Here is a 19,296-nt window from a genome sequence, read left to right on the forward strand (position 1 = left end):
ATAAATGTTCTCAAAATAAGTGTGCATATGCTAGTGCCGTGTATAGCCCATAGTTACTATTTATTAATTTGTCTAGATATTAGGAAATAACAAAATAGTTTATGTTTATTGCATTACTGAATTTTAATCTATCCATTTTTGCTCAAGGTTGGAGACCTATACAAGACATAACTAGAGTTTTTTTTATATATTAAGGATTATAATATTAAATTGTTGGATGTGATCGAATCAAGGAACTAAAATGAATGATTGTTTATGTAAATTATTGACTCAATAATTAAATAAATTTTCAAAAAATGTAATAAAAGAAAATTTATTAAATTATAAGAATAAAAAAAAAGACATTTTTTCATGAAATTATAAATTAAAAAAAATTACATTTTTTATAATAAATATAAATAAAATTATAACCTTTTGTAAATATTATAAATAATGATAATAATTATGATAAAATATTATTTTCTAAAATGTTATGTTATTTTATTTTAGTTAGTGAAAATTATAAAATAAAAAGTAAATTATTTTTTATATTTATATAAAAATGTGATTAAATGTTTTAATTTAAAATATATAATAATTAAAATTTTATTTTTGTTAAACTAAATATATATATAAAAGAATAATTATTAATATGAATATATATTTTATTAACTTTAAAAACTAATATAATTAGTTAAAATATATATTTTTAAAATTTATTATTATTATTTTTTTACTTTTTAAAATTATTTCTATTTAGCTTTTTATTTATTTATTAATATATATTTTAAATAATATAATTAACTTTTTTGATAAATAATAAAATTAATTATTATTTTTATTTAACAATAATAACATAATTTTATATAAAAATATAAAACTACATTAATATTATAAATTAAAATAACAAATATTTATTAATAATTTAAAATATATCAAAATATAGTTAGATTAATTATTTCTATTTCTATTTGAACATATACATATACATTATTAGTATTTATTAATTAATTAATTTATATATATATATATATATGTATATGAATAATTAATAATTAATAATTTTAAAATATAATAATTAATAGTTTTAATTTTGTAATGTTTAATTTCAATTTAATTAAATCACTTTCATTTTTTTATAATATATAAATAATTTAAAATAGAAAAAATAAAAATAAATTAAGTTAAATATATTAACTAATTTAAAGTATTATATATAATATGATAAATTAAAATAATAAATATATATTAATATTAATCATTTTGTTTGATATATATATATTTATATTACTAGTATTTTATTTTATTTTATGCAATTTTGTTTTATATATTTATAAAAATAATTAATAGTTTTAAAACATCAATATAAATAATTAATATATTATTTATTACCTACATTATATTAAAAAATAATTATTATATTATTTTAATTATAGATATTATGAACAAAAAGTTGAATTAACAATTAAAATATTCAAAAGTTGAAAAAAAATATATTTAAAATAAAAATAAAAATATATTTAACTAATAATGATAAGTTTTACAATTAGTAAGAAATATATTTCATATATATTTAATAATTGATGGAACAAAATCAAACACCATGTACTAAAGGTACTTAAGAACAATATTAAAATTGTAATAAAAAAAATAACAATTATTTTTTCTCATTTGTTTAAATATAGTTGTTGATAAAAATTATGTCAACTAATTTATTTCAATTATTTTAAATAAAAATCATAACTATAATTGTGTGTAGATAAAATATTAGATAAATTGTTCATTTTTTAATATTTACAAATGCCTAAATATACAAGTCCCACTCATAGTTTACCTAAATTTTAAGTAAGACAAAAGAGTTTATTTTAAATATCAATTATAGCTTTTTTTATGTTAAACAATTAAAGGGGAGAGATCTTATGTTTTCCTCCATGTGCCCTTATATGTTTCATTTGAAAAGAATCATTTAACAAAAAAAAAAAAAAAAGACAAAGAGAAGACTTTAAACTAGATAGCTTTATTTTTTTTTTCAAATGAAACTTACATGAGCACAACAAGAGAAACAACTTATCCCTCCCCATAATTAAAAACTATAATAAAATATTCAAATATCATATACTTTTGAACAATCAATTGTTCTAATAAAAAAATATAGGTTTTATTGTATCTATGATTTTCACACTATCTTGGAGACAAAATACATTAAGTTTCATGTCTTTTAATTTAACAAAGGAATGATTGATGAGTTTGTACATTATCTTTTGCATGTTCTTTAATATTGCACCCACTCTAATAGATTGTTTTTGCTTGGTATATAAAGTTGTGCACTAAATTGTGTTTAAATGTTTTTTTGTTGAGATTTTTTTTTCTATATATGCGGTGATTTTTTTAATATAACAATGACTATTGTTTATTTAGGGAAACCAAAATATTCACAAAATAGATTACAATAATAGAACAATTTTAATTTTTTTTAGATATTTATAAATCACACATTTATAGAAAAATTCTCAACAAAAAACATTTAAATACAATTTAGACTAATTCACCTAAGATCAAATATTTCGAGCCGGCTTCAGTTAAAATTCATACTTTCTTTCTTGTGTTGCGATCACATAAAAGCATAAACTTTGATGGGATAAAAAAAAACTCCTACGCTGTTGGAGTGTCTGTGTCTTTTAATCGATTAGGTTACCCTCAAATTATTCCCTCCGTGTAGTAACGAGGTGGGTGAGAATGAGAAAGTACAACAAAGATTTAACATAAATATTCAATTTTAAAATCGGTGACCAAGCCACAAGTTTTTTCTTTTTCTAGTTTCGAGAACCGTTAAAGAATAAACCAAATCAAAAGTACCACAAAAATACGTAAATACGTAGTTGTTCATCGTCAAACGAACAACAAATAGATTGTAATCCAATAATTGGTGATATTTCTTTATCAAATAATTAACAAGAAAGAGAACAAGAGTCAACATTGATAAGAATCTATCTTTATTAGTGTCCAGAGTAGATATATGCTAAAAAAGACAAGATTTTTAAGTTTTTATTCCATTATAAGTTGTGTTTAGATGTTTTGTTGAGATTTTTTCTATAAATGTGTGATTTTTTAAATATTTTAAAAAATAAATTTGTTCTATCATTGTAAACTATTTTGTGAGATATTTCGGATTCCCTCAATAAATATTAGTCATTGTTGTTGTTTTTCAAATACCTTTTCAACGTAGTGACGTTATATGACAATACATTTTTTGGTCTCATATTTATAATCAGCCGCCATAAGGACTGAGCCCACTTTAAATGGCCCAATGTTTATCATCATAAATAAAAACTTTTGAATTTGAAATAATTGTGTTTATTATTTATATTGATATTATTAGGTTAAGAAATTATTATTCTTACCAAAATAAATAAGTTAGCCTCTGCTCAATAAATAAATAAGTCTTTGTTTACTCTAAGCATGAAAAAACAAAAAATATAAAGTTACATTTTCTTTGTATTGATAATTAATATAAACACTATTTTTAAAAGTTCTATATGATTTAAAATGAATGATTTTTAAGAAACATACTCAAGCCATCTCACACATAAAATAGAATTATATTGATACCCTCATTTATATAAGGATACAAGTTAAATAATATTATTAAATTTAATTTTAAATCACATTTAAATGAGAATAATCAATGGCAGATCTATGTACAAGAATAGGTAGCCCAATTGTTTTTGTATGTATATGGAAATAACGACGAAAAAATATATTTGTCATTAATGTTTTGCGTCACTAGAGGAAATGAATATTTTAATTTTTTGCTTCATATTATTATCTTCCAATTTGGGTAGATTTCAAATTCTAACTCCGTCTAATAGGATTCCTTGAAATATAAATGCAAAATATTTAAATTATTAGCTATCATTGAAAAGAATAATACTCCATGGAAATGAAAATGTTATGTTTAGCTTACTATATGTAAAATGTCTCCACTTTCAATTTAGTACTCCACACTATAGATTAATTTCAAACAAATCATAATTATTCTCGATAACTTAATTTGACCACCAACGATCTCACGATTCATGCTACTATGATCGACCGATACGATGCATAGCTGCCCTAATCAATGTTAATATGTAAAAGTGTATATTTAAAATTTTAAGAAAGAAAAAAAAAACTGTTTTAAATAGATTTAAACATTGCCACAATCCACATGTAAGGGTTTTCCAAGTTATTAGGCACAACCAATGATGACCAAGTGGTATATGACTATACATATAAATATTAATCATGTGATTGGTCAATTGTCTCGTTACTTAATTAATTAATTAACCAAATCAATGTTTAATGAATATTAATTATGGGATGACATAATCGTACGTGTCTCTACTTTAAATTCCCAACAACCAATATTTTGTTTATTAATTTCATTAAACACGTATAATAATAATAATAATAATGTATCTATGTATGTAATAGTGGTAATCCCACTTGTAACACAGTGACAAAATGACCAAGGTTTAATTGAATTTTATCGAACGATATTGCATGATTGGAATAAATTAACATATGATTATTGGGATGGTTAGCCAATGTAAACGTGTTCAAAGATTTGTCTTTAGATCTTGTGCTACTTTTTAAAAATAAATAAATAAAACTTATTTGATATATATACTAGATAATTAATTATGAATTGAATACATTTATGTTCATTTATTTATAATGTGTTTTAGTTAATCACATTCAATTATCAATACAACAATTCTCATGCTTTATACAAAAGAAATCTAAAAAGAAGTTTAAATTGTTTTTTTTCAGTTAATCTCCATACATAAAAAAAAAATGAAAAAGAAAAAATAGAATAATTGCTATTTCATCTCTATGTATTAGCAAAACGTCCTAATTACAGCAAATGTATAAGAGAGTCTAATTTATTTCTAATTAATTATTCATTACAACAATTTTATAGAATATAAATATAATTAGAAGTGGTACTAATAAAAATTAAAAGCATTGACTAATGTTTATTGAACTGTCAAATTTATTTAATTAAACTTTCTATCTTCTCTAAACAAATATATGATTTTTTTTTTAATTTTTTGATAAATTAATTAATAAGCATGTGGTTGGGGATAAAGAGGACTTTCTGGATGTAAACTCAAGATTAAATTTAATATAACTTGTATGAAATTTTTTGATATTATACATTAGTCCACATGCTTGCATCAAATCTCTTTAATTATTTATAATCAATTTTATGAAAAATATTCAAATTTTATGCCAAGTTTACTTGGTCATAGAATTTTAAGATAAAAAGTTATCTCAATTAAAAATTAGAACTTAAAAGTAAAAAAAAAATTATGGTAAAACGCAAAATGTAACAAAAATGTTAATAATAAATATCGAGCTAAAGATGAGCATCACATGACACACTAAACCAACAAAGAACCCACCTCGTGGTGGGTTGATCAAGCTGAGTTGACCACTTTGTATTCTAGCTTCTTCTTGTCAAACTACGACCACACCATATGGTGTATGGTGTCACGTGTATATATATTTTTATTATATAAATAATATTTGGCTAGACTATATCTTTATTAATTTATTTAACTTTTTCATGTATGTGTATTGATGTCACACTATATTATATTTCACAACAAATTTTAATAATACATATATTTTAATATTTATTTATGTTCATTGTAGTTGCATTAATTTGTTGTCGGGAGTCTCAATTCCCCAAATTAAAGGTAACAATTACACTTAATTTTATATTTGTGATGCAATGCAATCAAAGCTCACATCTAACCTTGTCCATTTGTCTGTCCTTTGATATGATATTTATTTTGTTATTACATAACTATTTAAAAACTATATCCTTCACTATCTTACTACAATTTAAAAATATATATATATAAATGGTGTCTTTTCTTTTCTTACAGCCCACCAATAATTACCAAACGCTTGTCTTCCTTCACATGGGCCTGAGTGTATTCTGCAGGAAGAAAGGAATAAAATTAGGTAATTAGATTTAAGCTCTTATTATTTTATCTCAGTTTCAAATGTGACAGTAATTTTTAACTTGTTTGGTAGGTTTCGTGTAACAACACATAATTGTTTGTTGTATATTGAATTTGGGACATAAGCTTAAACATATAACTAGTTTTAAATATTTTTTTTTCCGTCACTCAAATTTGAGTTGGTGTTTTATTTTGTTCGATGACCCATTTTATTTAGTCGGATCAAATTTTTTATTTTGATTTTTTTTATCCGAATAATTCTCTCAATCTTTAGTGAGTCGTTTGCTGGTCATATTCTTCAATTGTGTTTGTAATATTTTTCGAGTTCGTGTTCATCCCCTTTTTAACAAAAAAAAAAAAAAACGAAATTATCGGATTTTGAATTATTTTTAATATTTTCAATAAAAAGTTATTTGATTTGATCATTAACATGGGCGCCGTTTTACTTTATCCTCTCATTATTTGTACGAATTTTTTATTATTTCGGTCATATATATATAGATGGTCAATTATAATTTGGCAGGGCCTTTCTGACATTTCTTACCAACCTCGTTTAATTATAATTTCAATTGCCGTTAAGAATATTTGGTAAAAAATTCTTTCGATACCGTTTTATTAGTTTATTTGGCTTTATCTACTTCAACCTGAGTTCGTTCGAGCAATTACTTGCATGATTGTTGGATCTTGTATGTATCGAAAATTTTAATTAATTTGTTAATTTTCACTTAATTATTTTTTTTAAATTCATTAATTTTGTATATGGTGTGACTCATACGGTTATTTGCGCATGGTTTATAATAATACCTTACGTGTTACATAAAAACGGAGTCCTCGTGTATGCGCATTTTAATATTTTTTAATTTTTCTTCATTGCCGCCCTTCCTCTTCTTCTTCTTCTTCTAATAGTTAAGTCTCTGTTCTCACTCTCTCTCTTATAAGAGTATTCAATCGCCTACATAGGTTAACACCTCTAGATCCTTCATCATCATCTTCTTTCCTTCTGAATTGTTCAATTCCTTCTTTATTGTGATTACTGATTGAAACTTCAGGGAATTAACAACGAAGGAAGTTCGATTTCCGTTTAGCGGATTCAGGGAGGGAAGATAGCTGATTGTTCACGTGGAGTTTGTGAAAATGCCGCACCGTACGACTTACTTCTTTCCTAGGCAAATCCCGGACAATACTGGATCCAATACATCAGCAAAGCTTTCAAAGGATCACGAGAATATACCAGCACAGAAGAAGAACTTTAATGACGACGGCGATGACGACCTTAGAAGTCAAAAGATCTCCAAGGAGGTTAGGGAAAAATGTAAGAGGAGTACTTCAACGCCATCGTTGGATACTTTCACGGGAGATAAAATTCCTGAAAAGCAACTCTCCGTGTTCTTAAATTGGTTGGCCGATAAGAAAACTCACAAGTCTGGTCACGTGAAAATCAGATTGGAAAGCGACGGAAATCACGATCATGATCAGCTTCTTCTCCCGCCGGAGCAACCACAGCCACAGGTCATTGCTAACGAAACTAATCAGACGGAGGTCGATACTCGGGAGAGGAATGTGGTTCCCTCGAGAGAACCGACTTTCGTCCGGCGCCAGTCATTGCAGAAGCTATCAAGTGAGCTATTGGCGCCTCGAGTCTCCAGAGAGAATTTTGGTTTTGAACGGCAAGTGTCGCTCCAAAGATTGTCCAGTGGGAGTAGTTATGGTGGAAGTATGTTTTCAGGGACAACAGTAGATGAGAATTATTCGAGCAGCGTAAAGGAGGATTGGCAATCCTCCTCGACTTCAAGAAGAAGAGATGATGAGGTGAATGATCACAACAAGAGAGGGACGTTGATTCAGAGGTCGCGAGAGAGCTTCTGTTTACAGCTCAATTTTGCGAAAAGACTATCGAATGAAGCTTCACTTGCCGGTGAATACCTACTTCTTCAAGATTTTTGTGGACCAGAGGTTGTGGGTGTTCCTTATAATGCAGAGGCAGTCTCCTATCGGCTATGGGTACTATTATTAATATCTCTTCTTGATTAAGGTGTTATTAGTAACTAGGATTCTCTGATTGCTATCTAATTGCTTTAACTTTCTGTCCGGTCAGATCAGTGGCTGCTTATCCTACTCTGATAGGATCTCAGACGGCTTCTATAATATTCTTGGAATTAATCCAAATTTATGGGTGATGTGCAATGACCATGAAGAAGGTAAGCGACTGCCATCTCTAGTGGCACTTAAAGCTGTTGAACCCAGTGATCCATCAATGGAGGTAGTTATTATTGATAGAAATGGAGATTCCCGTCTTAGGGAGCTAGAAGATAAAGCACAACAACTGTATTTTACTTCAAAACGATCCTCTGTGTTGGTTGAGAAACTGGGGAAGCTTGTTGCTATTTACATGGGGTAGTTTAGTTCTTATTGTTTCTTAGCTTATTGCTTCTTCATTTTGTCTCTGTTTAACAGTTACCTATTGAAATTTAAGGGGGATGTTCCCCACGGAACAAGGTGAACTAAATGCACGCTGGAGATTGGTTAGCCAAAGACTCAAGGATCTTCAGAGCTGCATTGTGCTTCCAATTGGTAGCTTGACATCAGGTCTTTGTAGGCATCGAGCTATTCTTTTCAAGGTGACATGTCTAAATTTCGCAACTCAAACTCTGAAAAAGAAAAAATAATGTTATCTGATTGATTTTCTGTTAACATAGATTATAATTGAAGAAATTACATGAATTTTAATTGACTAACTAATATGAATTCTTTTGCGGCTCTCAATAGGATAAGCCACACCTTATAGTCATGTTTCTATGTATAACAAAACTCTTTGTAAGTTTGGAGTGAATAAGTGGGGACTATTTGATAAAATAAAAAATTAAATACTGAAATTTGAATATATTAAATGAATTAGTATAAAATATTATTACAAATATATTTCAGATCTAATTTTAAGTATAGATATTATTATCAATCCAACTTACTTATAATTTGTTTAGAGTTTTGGGGCTCTTTTTTCTTTTTTCTTTTAGTTTAGTTTTGAAAAGTTAGCACAACCCCACCCTCATAGGGCATAGTATCATATTTATGTAATTTGTTAGGTGGATGGTAGTGGTTTCCCATTAAGATGATATATCAAGGACCAATTACATAACAATTAAATTGGTCTTCCCCTTTTATCTTTAATTCGATCCATTTTTCACAGATAAAATAATTAGCTCAAGTCTTCATTTAACTTTTTTGCAATACCTGATTCTGTTCTTCCATTAGATGGTAATGTAATGAATGTCTGAAGTCGGTTAACTTACTAAATTGTGTATGAAGGATGGTGCTGGCTAAATTCAACTCTATGACTACGAATTCAAAGAATGGTTCTCACAGACTATGTTCATGCATGTTTTTGCAGAAATTGGCCGATTATGTAGGCTTGCCATGTAGAATAACACGAGGTTGTAGGTACTGTGTTTCAGACCATCGTTCTTCCTGCCTTGTTAAGATTGAGGATGAATACAAGATTTCCAGGTAGCTATTTCTATTGTTCTCATAGCCTTCTCTCTAAATTTGTGTTATCCAATAGTATTTATAATTGTGCTTACTTGGCTAACTACCCATGATAAGTTGGTAATGGGCACATTTGTAGCATTTCAAATGTGATTCAAGTGTAGTTACTGTGCTAACTATGGGGCGGATGCAGTGCATACATTTCTTATTACTTATGAAAATTTCCAATGAATTACCTGAGTATTGAAGATTTTTAAACTAAATTGAAGTTTGGAACTGTTGTATCTGAAATTGTGCTTGGATATTCAGGTATAGTAGAAATAGACTGTTGAATGAAATTTTGTTAAATTTTTTTATATGCTATTCTTGTATTTCATTCATCACAAGACTGATAGTGTCTATTAACAGGGAATTCGTAGTTGATCTAGTTGGTGAACCTGGGAACATCCGTGGTCCAGATTCCTCGATTAATGGAGGAGCCTCTTCAGGGCTTTCACCTTTTAAAGTTTCTCACCTTAACAAATTTCAACATCCCTATGTGGATAATGCATCATATCAGCAAATGTTGAGCTCAAAGCATGCATGTATTACTGAAAGCTCTCCATACTCAGGTCATTTTTGTATTTTGGTGTTCTTCCTAATCCTTTCAGCATGATTACTGATTTTGCGATGGATATGTGAAATGGTTTAGGGAGGAAGATGGAAATAAGAAATACATATGCATGGAATAACAATGATTAAATGCAACAGATGATAAGGAGCATGATAAGGATACTCGTTAGGGGAGGTTCTAGTATGAAATTTCGAAATTCTGAACAGTAAAGTGAAGTTATAAAATCTACAAAGCTTACCTATTTCTATCCAAATTCAATAAGTTCTCAAGAAGTGCAAAAATACATAAAACAGTTAAACTAATCTAAGTTTTGGTATTTTTCTATCTATCAAATAGTCTATAAGCATAGGCATGAAACGCGCTGAGAAGTTATAGAACAAAAGAAATAGATGTGTTCAAAATCATCATATTGTCATGGATCCAAAGAAGAAAACATAACCAGGTGTTCGGATTCTACATTTTTCTGAAGTAAATTCATTTTGTGTGGTAAATACTTCTGCAGATGATCGAGAACAGAGTGTTATCTGGCAGAAGAATCCAAATAAAGCTGGTCTAATCCCGAGTAATGATTTCTGCATAAGAAATGCATGCAGAGATAGGGATCCTGGTGTGGTTGAATCATCAGAAGATGGATACTCGGGAGCTGATGGAGAAAATACAGTCTTACAGCATGGTCACAAGACGGAGACAGCCTCGACTGCTGCAACTTCAGCAATAGTTGTGACAACAAGACATCCTGAACTGAATTCATCCTCACCCAATTCATTGGATTCAACAAGTCCTTGTGTCACTTTACCAAGATACTTGAATCTTGAACCTTCTCTTGCAATGGATTGGCTTGAAATCTCATGGGATGACCTGCACATCAAAGAGCGAGTTGGATCTGGTACTCCTACTGCTAGTTTGTTTATGCTAAAATATTCTCTTTATCAAAGGCTTTATTATAGTTTCTCTCGAAAGCATTTACTTCTAGTAGTAAGCTCTTTGTTGTTGTTTCAGGCTCTTTTGGGATAGTACATAGAGCAGAATGGCATGGATCGGTTAGTGTTTCTTCTCCTCTCAATGAAAATTTTAGTAGAGGGAGTCTAAGGACAAAGATCAGTGACAACAGTAATGTTAACAAATGGGTGTTTGGTAATTGTACATGATTCTAAGTTATGTTTGGTTAAAATTGGTGTTTGTTTTGAAGGACTTAAAAAGATGAATTGAGATTATAATTTTATTTTTTCATTGATGGAAAAAATGCTGTAATTTTTCCTTAATTTTTCTCCTATTGAGTATGTAAGAATACTTTATTACTGATTTCAATATATAGGATGTTGCTGTGAAGGTGCTAACAGTTCAGGATTTTCAGGACAATCAGCTAAAGGAGTTTTTGAGAGAGGTATTTGTATACAGGCCAATCACAGATGACTTTTTCATTTTCATTTGCTTTTGTAGTTGATGGTTTGATAGAGACAATTGATTTAAATAATGGAGCAATTATTATAAAATGAAAGCTGGTTCTTTCTCAGGTTGCAATTATGAAACGTGTTCGTCATCCAAATGTGGTGCTCTTCATGGGTGCTGTCACAAAGCGTCCACATTTATCGATAGTGACAGAATATCTTCCTAGGTAGGCTATTGATCACAGAATCCTTATAATGAATAATTTCCTTGTCCAATTAGTAGTTTAGGACATTTGATTGTGAAACAGGGGTAGCTTGTTCCACCTTATTCATCGGCCTGCTGCGGGGGAGATGATAGATCAAAGGAGGAGACTACGCATGGCTTTGGATGTGGTTTGTACTTGATAATTAAGGGATTAATTATAAAAAAAGATTGCTGTTTGAATTTTTTTATATATGCAGGCCAAGGGCATCAATTATCTTCATTGCCTTAACCCTCCTGTAGTACATTGGGATCTGAAATCCCCGAATCTGTTGGTTGATAAGAACTGGACCGTAAAGGTACAAATATAATGTCTCTTCAGTAATTGACATTTTCTTGTTCTTTTCTGAGGCTCTCTAGCTCTTCATGTTTAGGTAGGTGATTTCGGGTTGTCTAGATTCAAATCCAGCACCTTCATATCATCAAAATCTGTGGCTGGAACGGTGAGATAGATTTAAAATTTGTGAATATTCATTTTTGGAGTTATTGTAGACTAGTGTTGCAATAATATTAATGATTTTCAGCCGGAGTGGATGGCTCCGGAGTGTCTTCGTGGAGAACCCTCAAACGAGAAGTCGGATGTGTACAGTTTTGGAGTTATTCTTTGGGAGCTTGTGACCATGCAACAGCCTTGGAATGGACTTGGCCCAGCTCAGGTTTATAAGTTAAACATTCATTCACTTTTAGATGACATTTTATTTATTTATTTATTTATTTGATTTGATTTGGATTAGGTGGTTGGAGCAGTTGCTTTCCAAAATCGAAGATTGACAGTCCCAGCCAATACGACACCTTTATTGGCTTCTCTAATGGAGTCATGTTGGGATGAGTAAGTTTTCTTCAATTAAGTTTGCTCATTACTGATAATTTTTATTATTTTCTTTTAAAACAAAGTGCAAAATGATCATTACAACATTTAGAAAAGGAGATTAAACATTTGGGGAACAGCCAAAGATGTTTATCATCATAACAACATTTTGTTTTGTTTGAATTAATATAGTGATCCAGCTATGCGGCCTTCGTTTACCAAAATAGTGGAGACACTAAAGAAGCTTCTCAAGTCTCCTTTGCAGTTGATGCAGATGGGAGGGCCAATAAAATGAACAAGAAGCAGCAGAAGGAGGATGATGATTCCATAATTAAAGACCCTCTATATATTCTTGTTCTAATATTCTTCTTTATAATATTGCATTAGGATTGAATAAACACTTTGTTTGGCCATATATTAATTAGAGAGAATGAGAGGAGATAGAGCAACTGTCCCTGGTTGTGTTTGTGAGTAATAACGGATTACAAGCATTAATCCTGCTCTGTTGGAACACCGAATGAGTCAAGGTGAACCAGAAGACTATCCGAGAAGATGTCGACGATGCAGGTAGCCACGGCGGGGATAGCCTGACGGTTGAGCTCTTAGCCATGAAGAAATGTAGGAACTTTGTTGTCATCTTCACGGCAATATCTCCGACTGTCCTTCCCATTATGTCTTTTAATTCAGCTGTTATAAGAGGAGACACAGACAGTCAGTCAGACAGACATAAAACAAAGTAAGTAAATACTAAGAAGAAAGGAGAAGAAGAAGATTTATTTACTTACTGCTGGTGTTGATTCTGTCGGTATTTGATAGAACAAGAACAAAGAGAAAGAGATTGACAATTACAAACATGTAAAATGTTATCTTCTTCTTTATCATCATTTTTGTCTTTCCTCTTAATCTCATGAAAGAGGATAAGCCTGATATTGTCCACACTTGCTGCATTTCTCTATTCATGTTCTTTGTTCAAATGATGATATGAAAATGAAATCATTATAATTCATTAAAATCCAATTTATATGCATTATTATCAAACTGGGGATAATATTTTAATGTGTTTAGTCAAAAGTCAATGGAATAAGTCAGTCAACCATTTAATTGAATTTGGACTCCAAGGAAACTCCAACCAAACATCATATCATTTTTATTTATAAAAAAAATTAATTAATAAGTAATATAAAATAACACCAACAGCATAGATACAAAAAAATATTATTTAAATATCAAATTAAATAAACAATTAATAAAATTAAAATACAGCCAATTATTTGTTAAGAATCATTTCAAGAAGCGAACCAATGAAATAATATTTGAAAAATCTTTTATCAAATATTTTGAAGCCAGTTAAAATTATTCATGAATAGAATAGGTCATGGCAAATAATAATTTAACATTTACATAATAAAAAAACTCATACAAATCATTATCATAGTTTCATCCTAGCTGTTCATAGGATTTAATATTGAGAGTTTGAGACAATAATGAATACATATACTCATTTGTGCTCTATTCAATTATGATATTAATTTATTATTAGTACTTAATGGATGTTCATTTTATTAACTCATTTAAAAAATATGAAATTATTGAGTATATATTAAAACGAAATTATCTAAGAAATAAGTAGTTTTAGATGATCAATATTTATGTCATATAAAATTATCTTTAAATAATTATTCAATACTAAATATTTAAGTTAAAATTATAAAACATAGTCTTTTTATAATGGCAAACGGCTCCACATAACATAAATTGTCAATGGTTTTTCAACCATTCTCGTACATATAATAATGGCTATATAACGTGTAGATCAAGCCATCCAACTAAGATCCCAAATAAAAATCAAATTAGAAAAATAATTATGTATCTATCAAGTCTTAAAATTCTTTGGTTTAAAAAAAATAATTATATATCTATCAAGTCTTAAAATTCTTTGGTTTAAAATTAAAAAATTGGGTTACTTTAATTAGAGAATAAATTCCTACTTAAAATGAAATTATTAGAGTTTAAAATCACTCTATTTTTTAATGTATTTATTGTATTAAAAGAGTTAGAAAATAATTATTCAAAATATGTACATATAAATATGATTGTTGAGATTATTTATTTATTTATATATATATATATATTAAATTATATTGTTAATAAAATAATTAAATATGATTATAAATTTATTTATTTTAATTTATAAAATTTAAGCTAATTAATATGTTAAATATATAGAATGGGTAGGAGTAAGAATTTTAATTATTTAAAATGTGTTTAGTATAATTTACAAATAATTGTTAAGTTGGTTTATTAGGTTAAACTATAAAGATTCTCGTATATAAACATACAAATATATAAGCGAAATAATTAAGATAAAATTTAAAAAATTAATTTTTTTATAAAAAAAAGTTGAATCACAATATATAATATATTAATTGCCATATTAAATAGTTTTAAAAAACTTAATCAAATATAATAAACATAGAATTTACCTTTTTATTATATAAAAAGATGACACATTTAAATTCTATTTTTTTTTACAACTTTACATATAAATTATAAAAAAAATAATAATCAATTAAATTTTATTATATAAATTTTATTATTATATTATGTTTGACATGAATTTTATAATATCATAATTGTTAGACATTATTTATATAAAATATATAAGTTTGAAAATTTTGAATAGTATGTATGTTAATTTTTAAATTTTTTTTAATATTGTGTGAAGTTATCTAATCTCATATTTATTATAATTTTTTTTATAATAATTTGTTTACATCTATCTTTCAGTATATGCCCTAATTTGTTATATATATCTCGGTATTTATATTAATAAAAATCGAGAGGTTTGTGTATATATCTCGGTTTTAGCCTTAATTTTTCCTGAGAGGTATACATAAATATCTCAGTTTTGACCCCGATTATCAAGAGATTATTTCATATCTCTCGGTATGCCTAAATTTTTTTTATAAAAATATTTAACACATTCATCTAGATTAAAATTATACACAATCCCAACTCATCCTTATAAGTAACTCTAGACACATCCTAATTATCATCCAACACAAACAAACATATATACATATACAAACACAATTATATTATACAGTTATAAATTAAACACAATCGCTATACTTCAAAATAATACACACTTGATTAGTTTAGTTAGGAGTTTAGACAAACTAATTATAAAGTGAAACATCAATTAGTTTAACAAATTAAGAAGTCAAATACCGAAAGATTTCTAAATATCTTTCGGCATTACCATTCAATATCGAAAGATGTTTAGAAATCTTTTGGTATTTGACTTCTTAATTTGTTAAACTAATTGGTGTTTCACTTTATAATTAGCTTGAACAACATTAATTTAACATATTTTATATCCTTAAAACATTACACAATCCCAACCAATCCTTATAATCAAACTCTATACATATCCTTATATCATCAAACACAAACATATATACATACACTTGATTAGTTTAGGAGTTTAGACAATCTAAGATAGTGAAAAACCAATACCGAAAGATTTACCAAAACTTTCGGGTTTTATATGGAATGTTGAGAGATATGTTAAATATCTTTTAGTAATGACCTTAACTACATATTTTTTTGGAACAACCAATACCAAAAGATGTATATACATCTTTCACTACTACCACATCTCAATACTTAGAATTATTTTTTGTTTTTTTAAGAGCAAATACCGAAAGATTTTAGAATAATTTTTTCTACTATCCCATCCCAACACTTAGATATATTTTCTATTTTTTTGGGAAGAGCCAATACCGAAAGATGTTTGAATAACTTTTGCTACTACCTTATCACAACACTTAGAATTATTTTCTTTTTTTTAGAAAGAGCCAATAGCGAAAGATGTTTGAATAACTTTCGCTACTACCCCATCCCAACACTTAGAATTATTTTATATTTTTTTAAGAGCCAATACCAAAAGATTATATACATTTTTCGCTAATACCCCATCCCAATTACACTTATAAATATTTCTGTGTTTGGGGTATTCCCGAGAGTTTTATATAAAATCTTCGGTAAAAAATTATATTACCGAAAGTTTTATACACATCTCGATTTAATCTATCGGTAAAGATCTCTTTTTCACTAGTGAAGTTCACACACGCATTTACGTAAGGACTCACATATGTCATGTTATTCACTCTTAATGTGAACAATCATTCTCCCATCCTTCAAAGTTGTAATTCACACTCACAAACACCATCACTTTCATTTTAATATTATACCTATTCACTCTTAATGTGAACAATCATTCTCCCATCCTTCAAAGTTGTAATTCACACTCACAAACACCATCACTTTCATTTTAATATTATACCTTCTATCACTTGAGACTAGAACTCTGGTCTTAGATATGAAATGTGAACACTTAACCACTAGATCGCATGTAATTGTTGATTTTAATTTAAATTATATATATATATATATAATCATTATTAAAAAATAATATATAAAATAAATAATGAATAAAAGAAAATTATTTAATTGTATAAATAATAAATATGAATAAAATATATAAAAATATTTTTTTTTTAATTATTTGGAAATTTGAATTAAAAATTAAATTAAAAATATTTTTAAAATTTAATATATAATTATATTAAATTAATTAAAAAATGTTAAAATAATGGAATAATGGATAAAAGATATAATGAATAAAAAAAATTAATTAATTATACAAGGTATACAATTATTTTTTTAATAAATTATTTAAATTTTTTAATTAAAGACTAAAGTAAAAATATTTTTAAAATCTAATATATAATTATATTAAATTAAAAAAAGATTTAAAATAAAGGTGTATATAATAAATATGGAGAAAAAATAAAATATATATTTTAACTAAAATTAAAAAATTATTTTTAAAATCAATTTAATAAATATGAAGACTAATTATCTAAAAAAGATTTTTCATCTCTTTTAATTTAATTTTTTTAGTTGGTGACTGTTCATATTATTTTATAAACGTTGGTATTATTCGCGACGATTTTTTTAATCTGATTCTCTCTGTCTCATAAAGTGGGTCGTGCGCTGTGATGCAAGACCTGCTAATTTAAAACTTTTCAAACTTAAGCGTTTTTATATATATATAAATAAATGTGTTGTTTTAAGCTATTAATTTTTTTTAAACTAATATATTAAATTAGTTAAACGTGATAAATGATAAATTTTTAAAATTTTATATAAGAATTCACGTTAATTATTAAAACTATATGATATTTATTAGGATATTATTATTATTATTTTATAATTTGTTAAATTTTTGTTTGATAAGAAATGAGACTTTTATTATCCTAAGAAGACAAGAAGTAATTTGGCCAATTATTCACATGTCACCAATGTAAGTTTGTTATTGAATTTTAGTTATTTAAGATTATTTGTAAATAATTTGGTATACAACTATAAATACTTTATTTTACGTAATCAATTATTACTAAAATATTGATTACTAAAGGCTAAGAAAATATATTAGAATTAATAAAATTGAGAATTAATATTTTTATTTAATATAATTAAAAGTAGTGACTTTTTATGAGAAAATATAGTTTTATTTTAAATTATTATTTTATAAATGAGACATTTATAAAATTTATCATAATATAAAAAATGATATTAATATATTTCATACTATTAGTTGTAAAATTTGGAATGATTGATCAGTACAGCATCATTCCAAAATTTTGAAACGGTATACTAAGAGTAAGAAAGCAAGCCCTCATGCCTTTATAATGTAATTCAAAAGTGTGCTTTCTCCACCATGGATTTATCTGAATCCTATGTAAACTTAACTTAAAATGACAGTATTTAATTAGACACAATAAACATAATTTTGATCATTTAATAAGTGTATAATTAGATACGCCAATCATGTTCCAAGGTAATTTTAGTAACTTGTGAAGTAATATTTAAGTTTAGCAGTTACAACTTAACTAACTGGAGAAGCCATTGGTTGATGTTTTCATTATTTTGAAGAATGCAAAAATTTCCACAAGGATCAGAGATGAGTGGGTTCTTCAAATGCCCAATGAGAACAAACTTGTGACAATGAAATTAGAGATTACCATGGACTGAGAAAACATCGGATGAACTCGTTTCATAGTTCATCCGATAGATCTCTGTCACAAAGTATTGAATTTGGATGACGAAAACTACAACGTTGTGAGAAATATTCCAAGGGGAAATCAATTTTCGGAAGAAAGACAATACCACATTCTCGAAAAGAAACAATTATTCAAAAGAGACTAAAGTTTTCGTGATATTGTTTTATTTTGATTTTTAACTTTAAAAACAATAATTAATTAAATTAACTAAAACATTATTGATTGTCATAATTTATTCACAAAAACAAATATTTATAATTTAATTTTAATAGTTAAATTGAAAAGTCATATATTGAATTTCCATTAAAAATGTTTAAGTTAAAAAATAAATCATTAATGTGAAATCTTGCTAACTTTATATATTAGACTTTTTCACTAGGGTTTTATCTTGTTTTTGTATGATAAACTAATTAATTAAGTATAATGGTCTCCAAAAGGAAACCTTTAAAATTCCAGGTCTTACCAAAACAAAAGAAGAATCCAAATTGGTTGCCATCTTCCATTATTCATCTCTTTGTGATGAATGACAACATATTCAAACACATTATCATATTTGAGAACAAAACCTAGCTAGCTATTATATGAATTATCCAGTTAAGAAAAACATATGTAATGATC

At 27.1% G+C, this 19,296-nt stretch overlaps 2 protein-coding genes across 2 annotated transcripts; one reads left to right on the plus strand and one right to left on the minus strand.

Moving 5' to 3' along the window:
- Positions 1-6,943: 6,943 nt before the first annotated feature.
- Positions 6,944-12,853, plus strand: LOC124931365 (serine/threonine-protein kinase CTR1-like). Its single transcript, XM_047471812.1, has 15 exons — positions 6,944-7,994; positions 8,089-8,387; positions 8,467-8,611; positions 9,382-9,497; positions 9,885-10,087; positions 10,592-10,975; positions 11,089-11,129; positions 11,405-11,473; positions 11,604-11,704; positions 11,786-11,870; positions 11,940-12,038; positions 12,114-12,182; positions 12,264-12,395; positions 12,474-12,568; positions 12,740-12,853. The coding sequence occupies exons 1-15, from the start codon at positions 7,128-7,130 to the stop codon at positions 12,840-12,842; spliced, it is 2,808 nt and encodes a 935-aa protein (XP_047327768.1). The 5' UTR covers positions 6,944-7,127; the 3' UTR covers positions 12,843-12,853.
- A 24-nt stretch (positions 12,854-12,877) lies between these two features.
- LOC124929685 lies at positions 12,878-13,507 on the minus strand. Its single transcript, XM_047470085.1, has 2 exons — positions 13,333-13,507; positions 12,878-13,234 (listed from the first exon to the last, which is right to left on the minus strand). Exons 1-2 carry the CDS (start codon positions 13,505-13,507, stop codon positions 12,969-12,971), a joined length of 441 nt encoding a protein of 146 aa, XP_047326041.1. The 3' UTR covers positions 12,878-12,968.
- Between the last annotated feature and the right edge of the window lie 5,789 nt (positions 13,508-19,296).

Source organism: Impatiens glandulifera, chromosome 3, assembly GCF_907164915.1.
Source record: "Impatiens glandulifera chromosome 3, dImpGla2.1, whole genome shotgun sequence".
Taxonomy (NCBI): Eukaryota; Viridiplantae; Streptophyta; class Magnoliopsida; order Ericales; family Balsaminaceae; genus Impatiens; species Impatiens glandulifera.

Excerpts from the sequence above, each read along its gene's own strand:
- LOC124931365 (XM_047471812.1), top strand. The coding sequence starts at position 7,128 with ATGCCGCACCGTACGACTTACTTCTTTCCTAGGCAAATCCCGGACAAT. Across the intron at positions 8,612-9,381 it reads ATCGAGCTATTCTTTTCAAG|AAATTGGCCGATTATGTAGG; the intron begins GTGACATGTCTA and ends ATGTTTTTGCAG. Across the intron at positions 12,569-12,739 it reads ATGGAGTCATGTTGGGATGA|TGATCCAGCTATGCGGCCTT; the intron begins GTAAGTTTTCTT and ends GAATTAATATAG.
- LOC124929685 (XM_047470085.1), bottom strand. The coding sequence starts at position 13,507 with ATGAATAGAGAAATGCAGCAAGTGTGGACAATATCAGGCTTATCCTCT. Across the intron at positions 13,235-13,332 it reads CGACAGAATCAACACCAGCA|CTGAATTAAAAGACATAATG; the intron begins GTAAGTAAATAA and ends CTCTTATAACAG.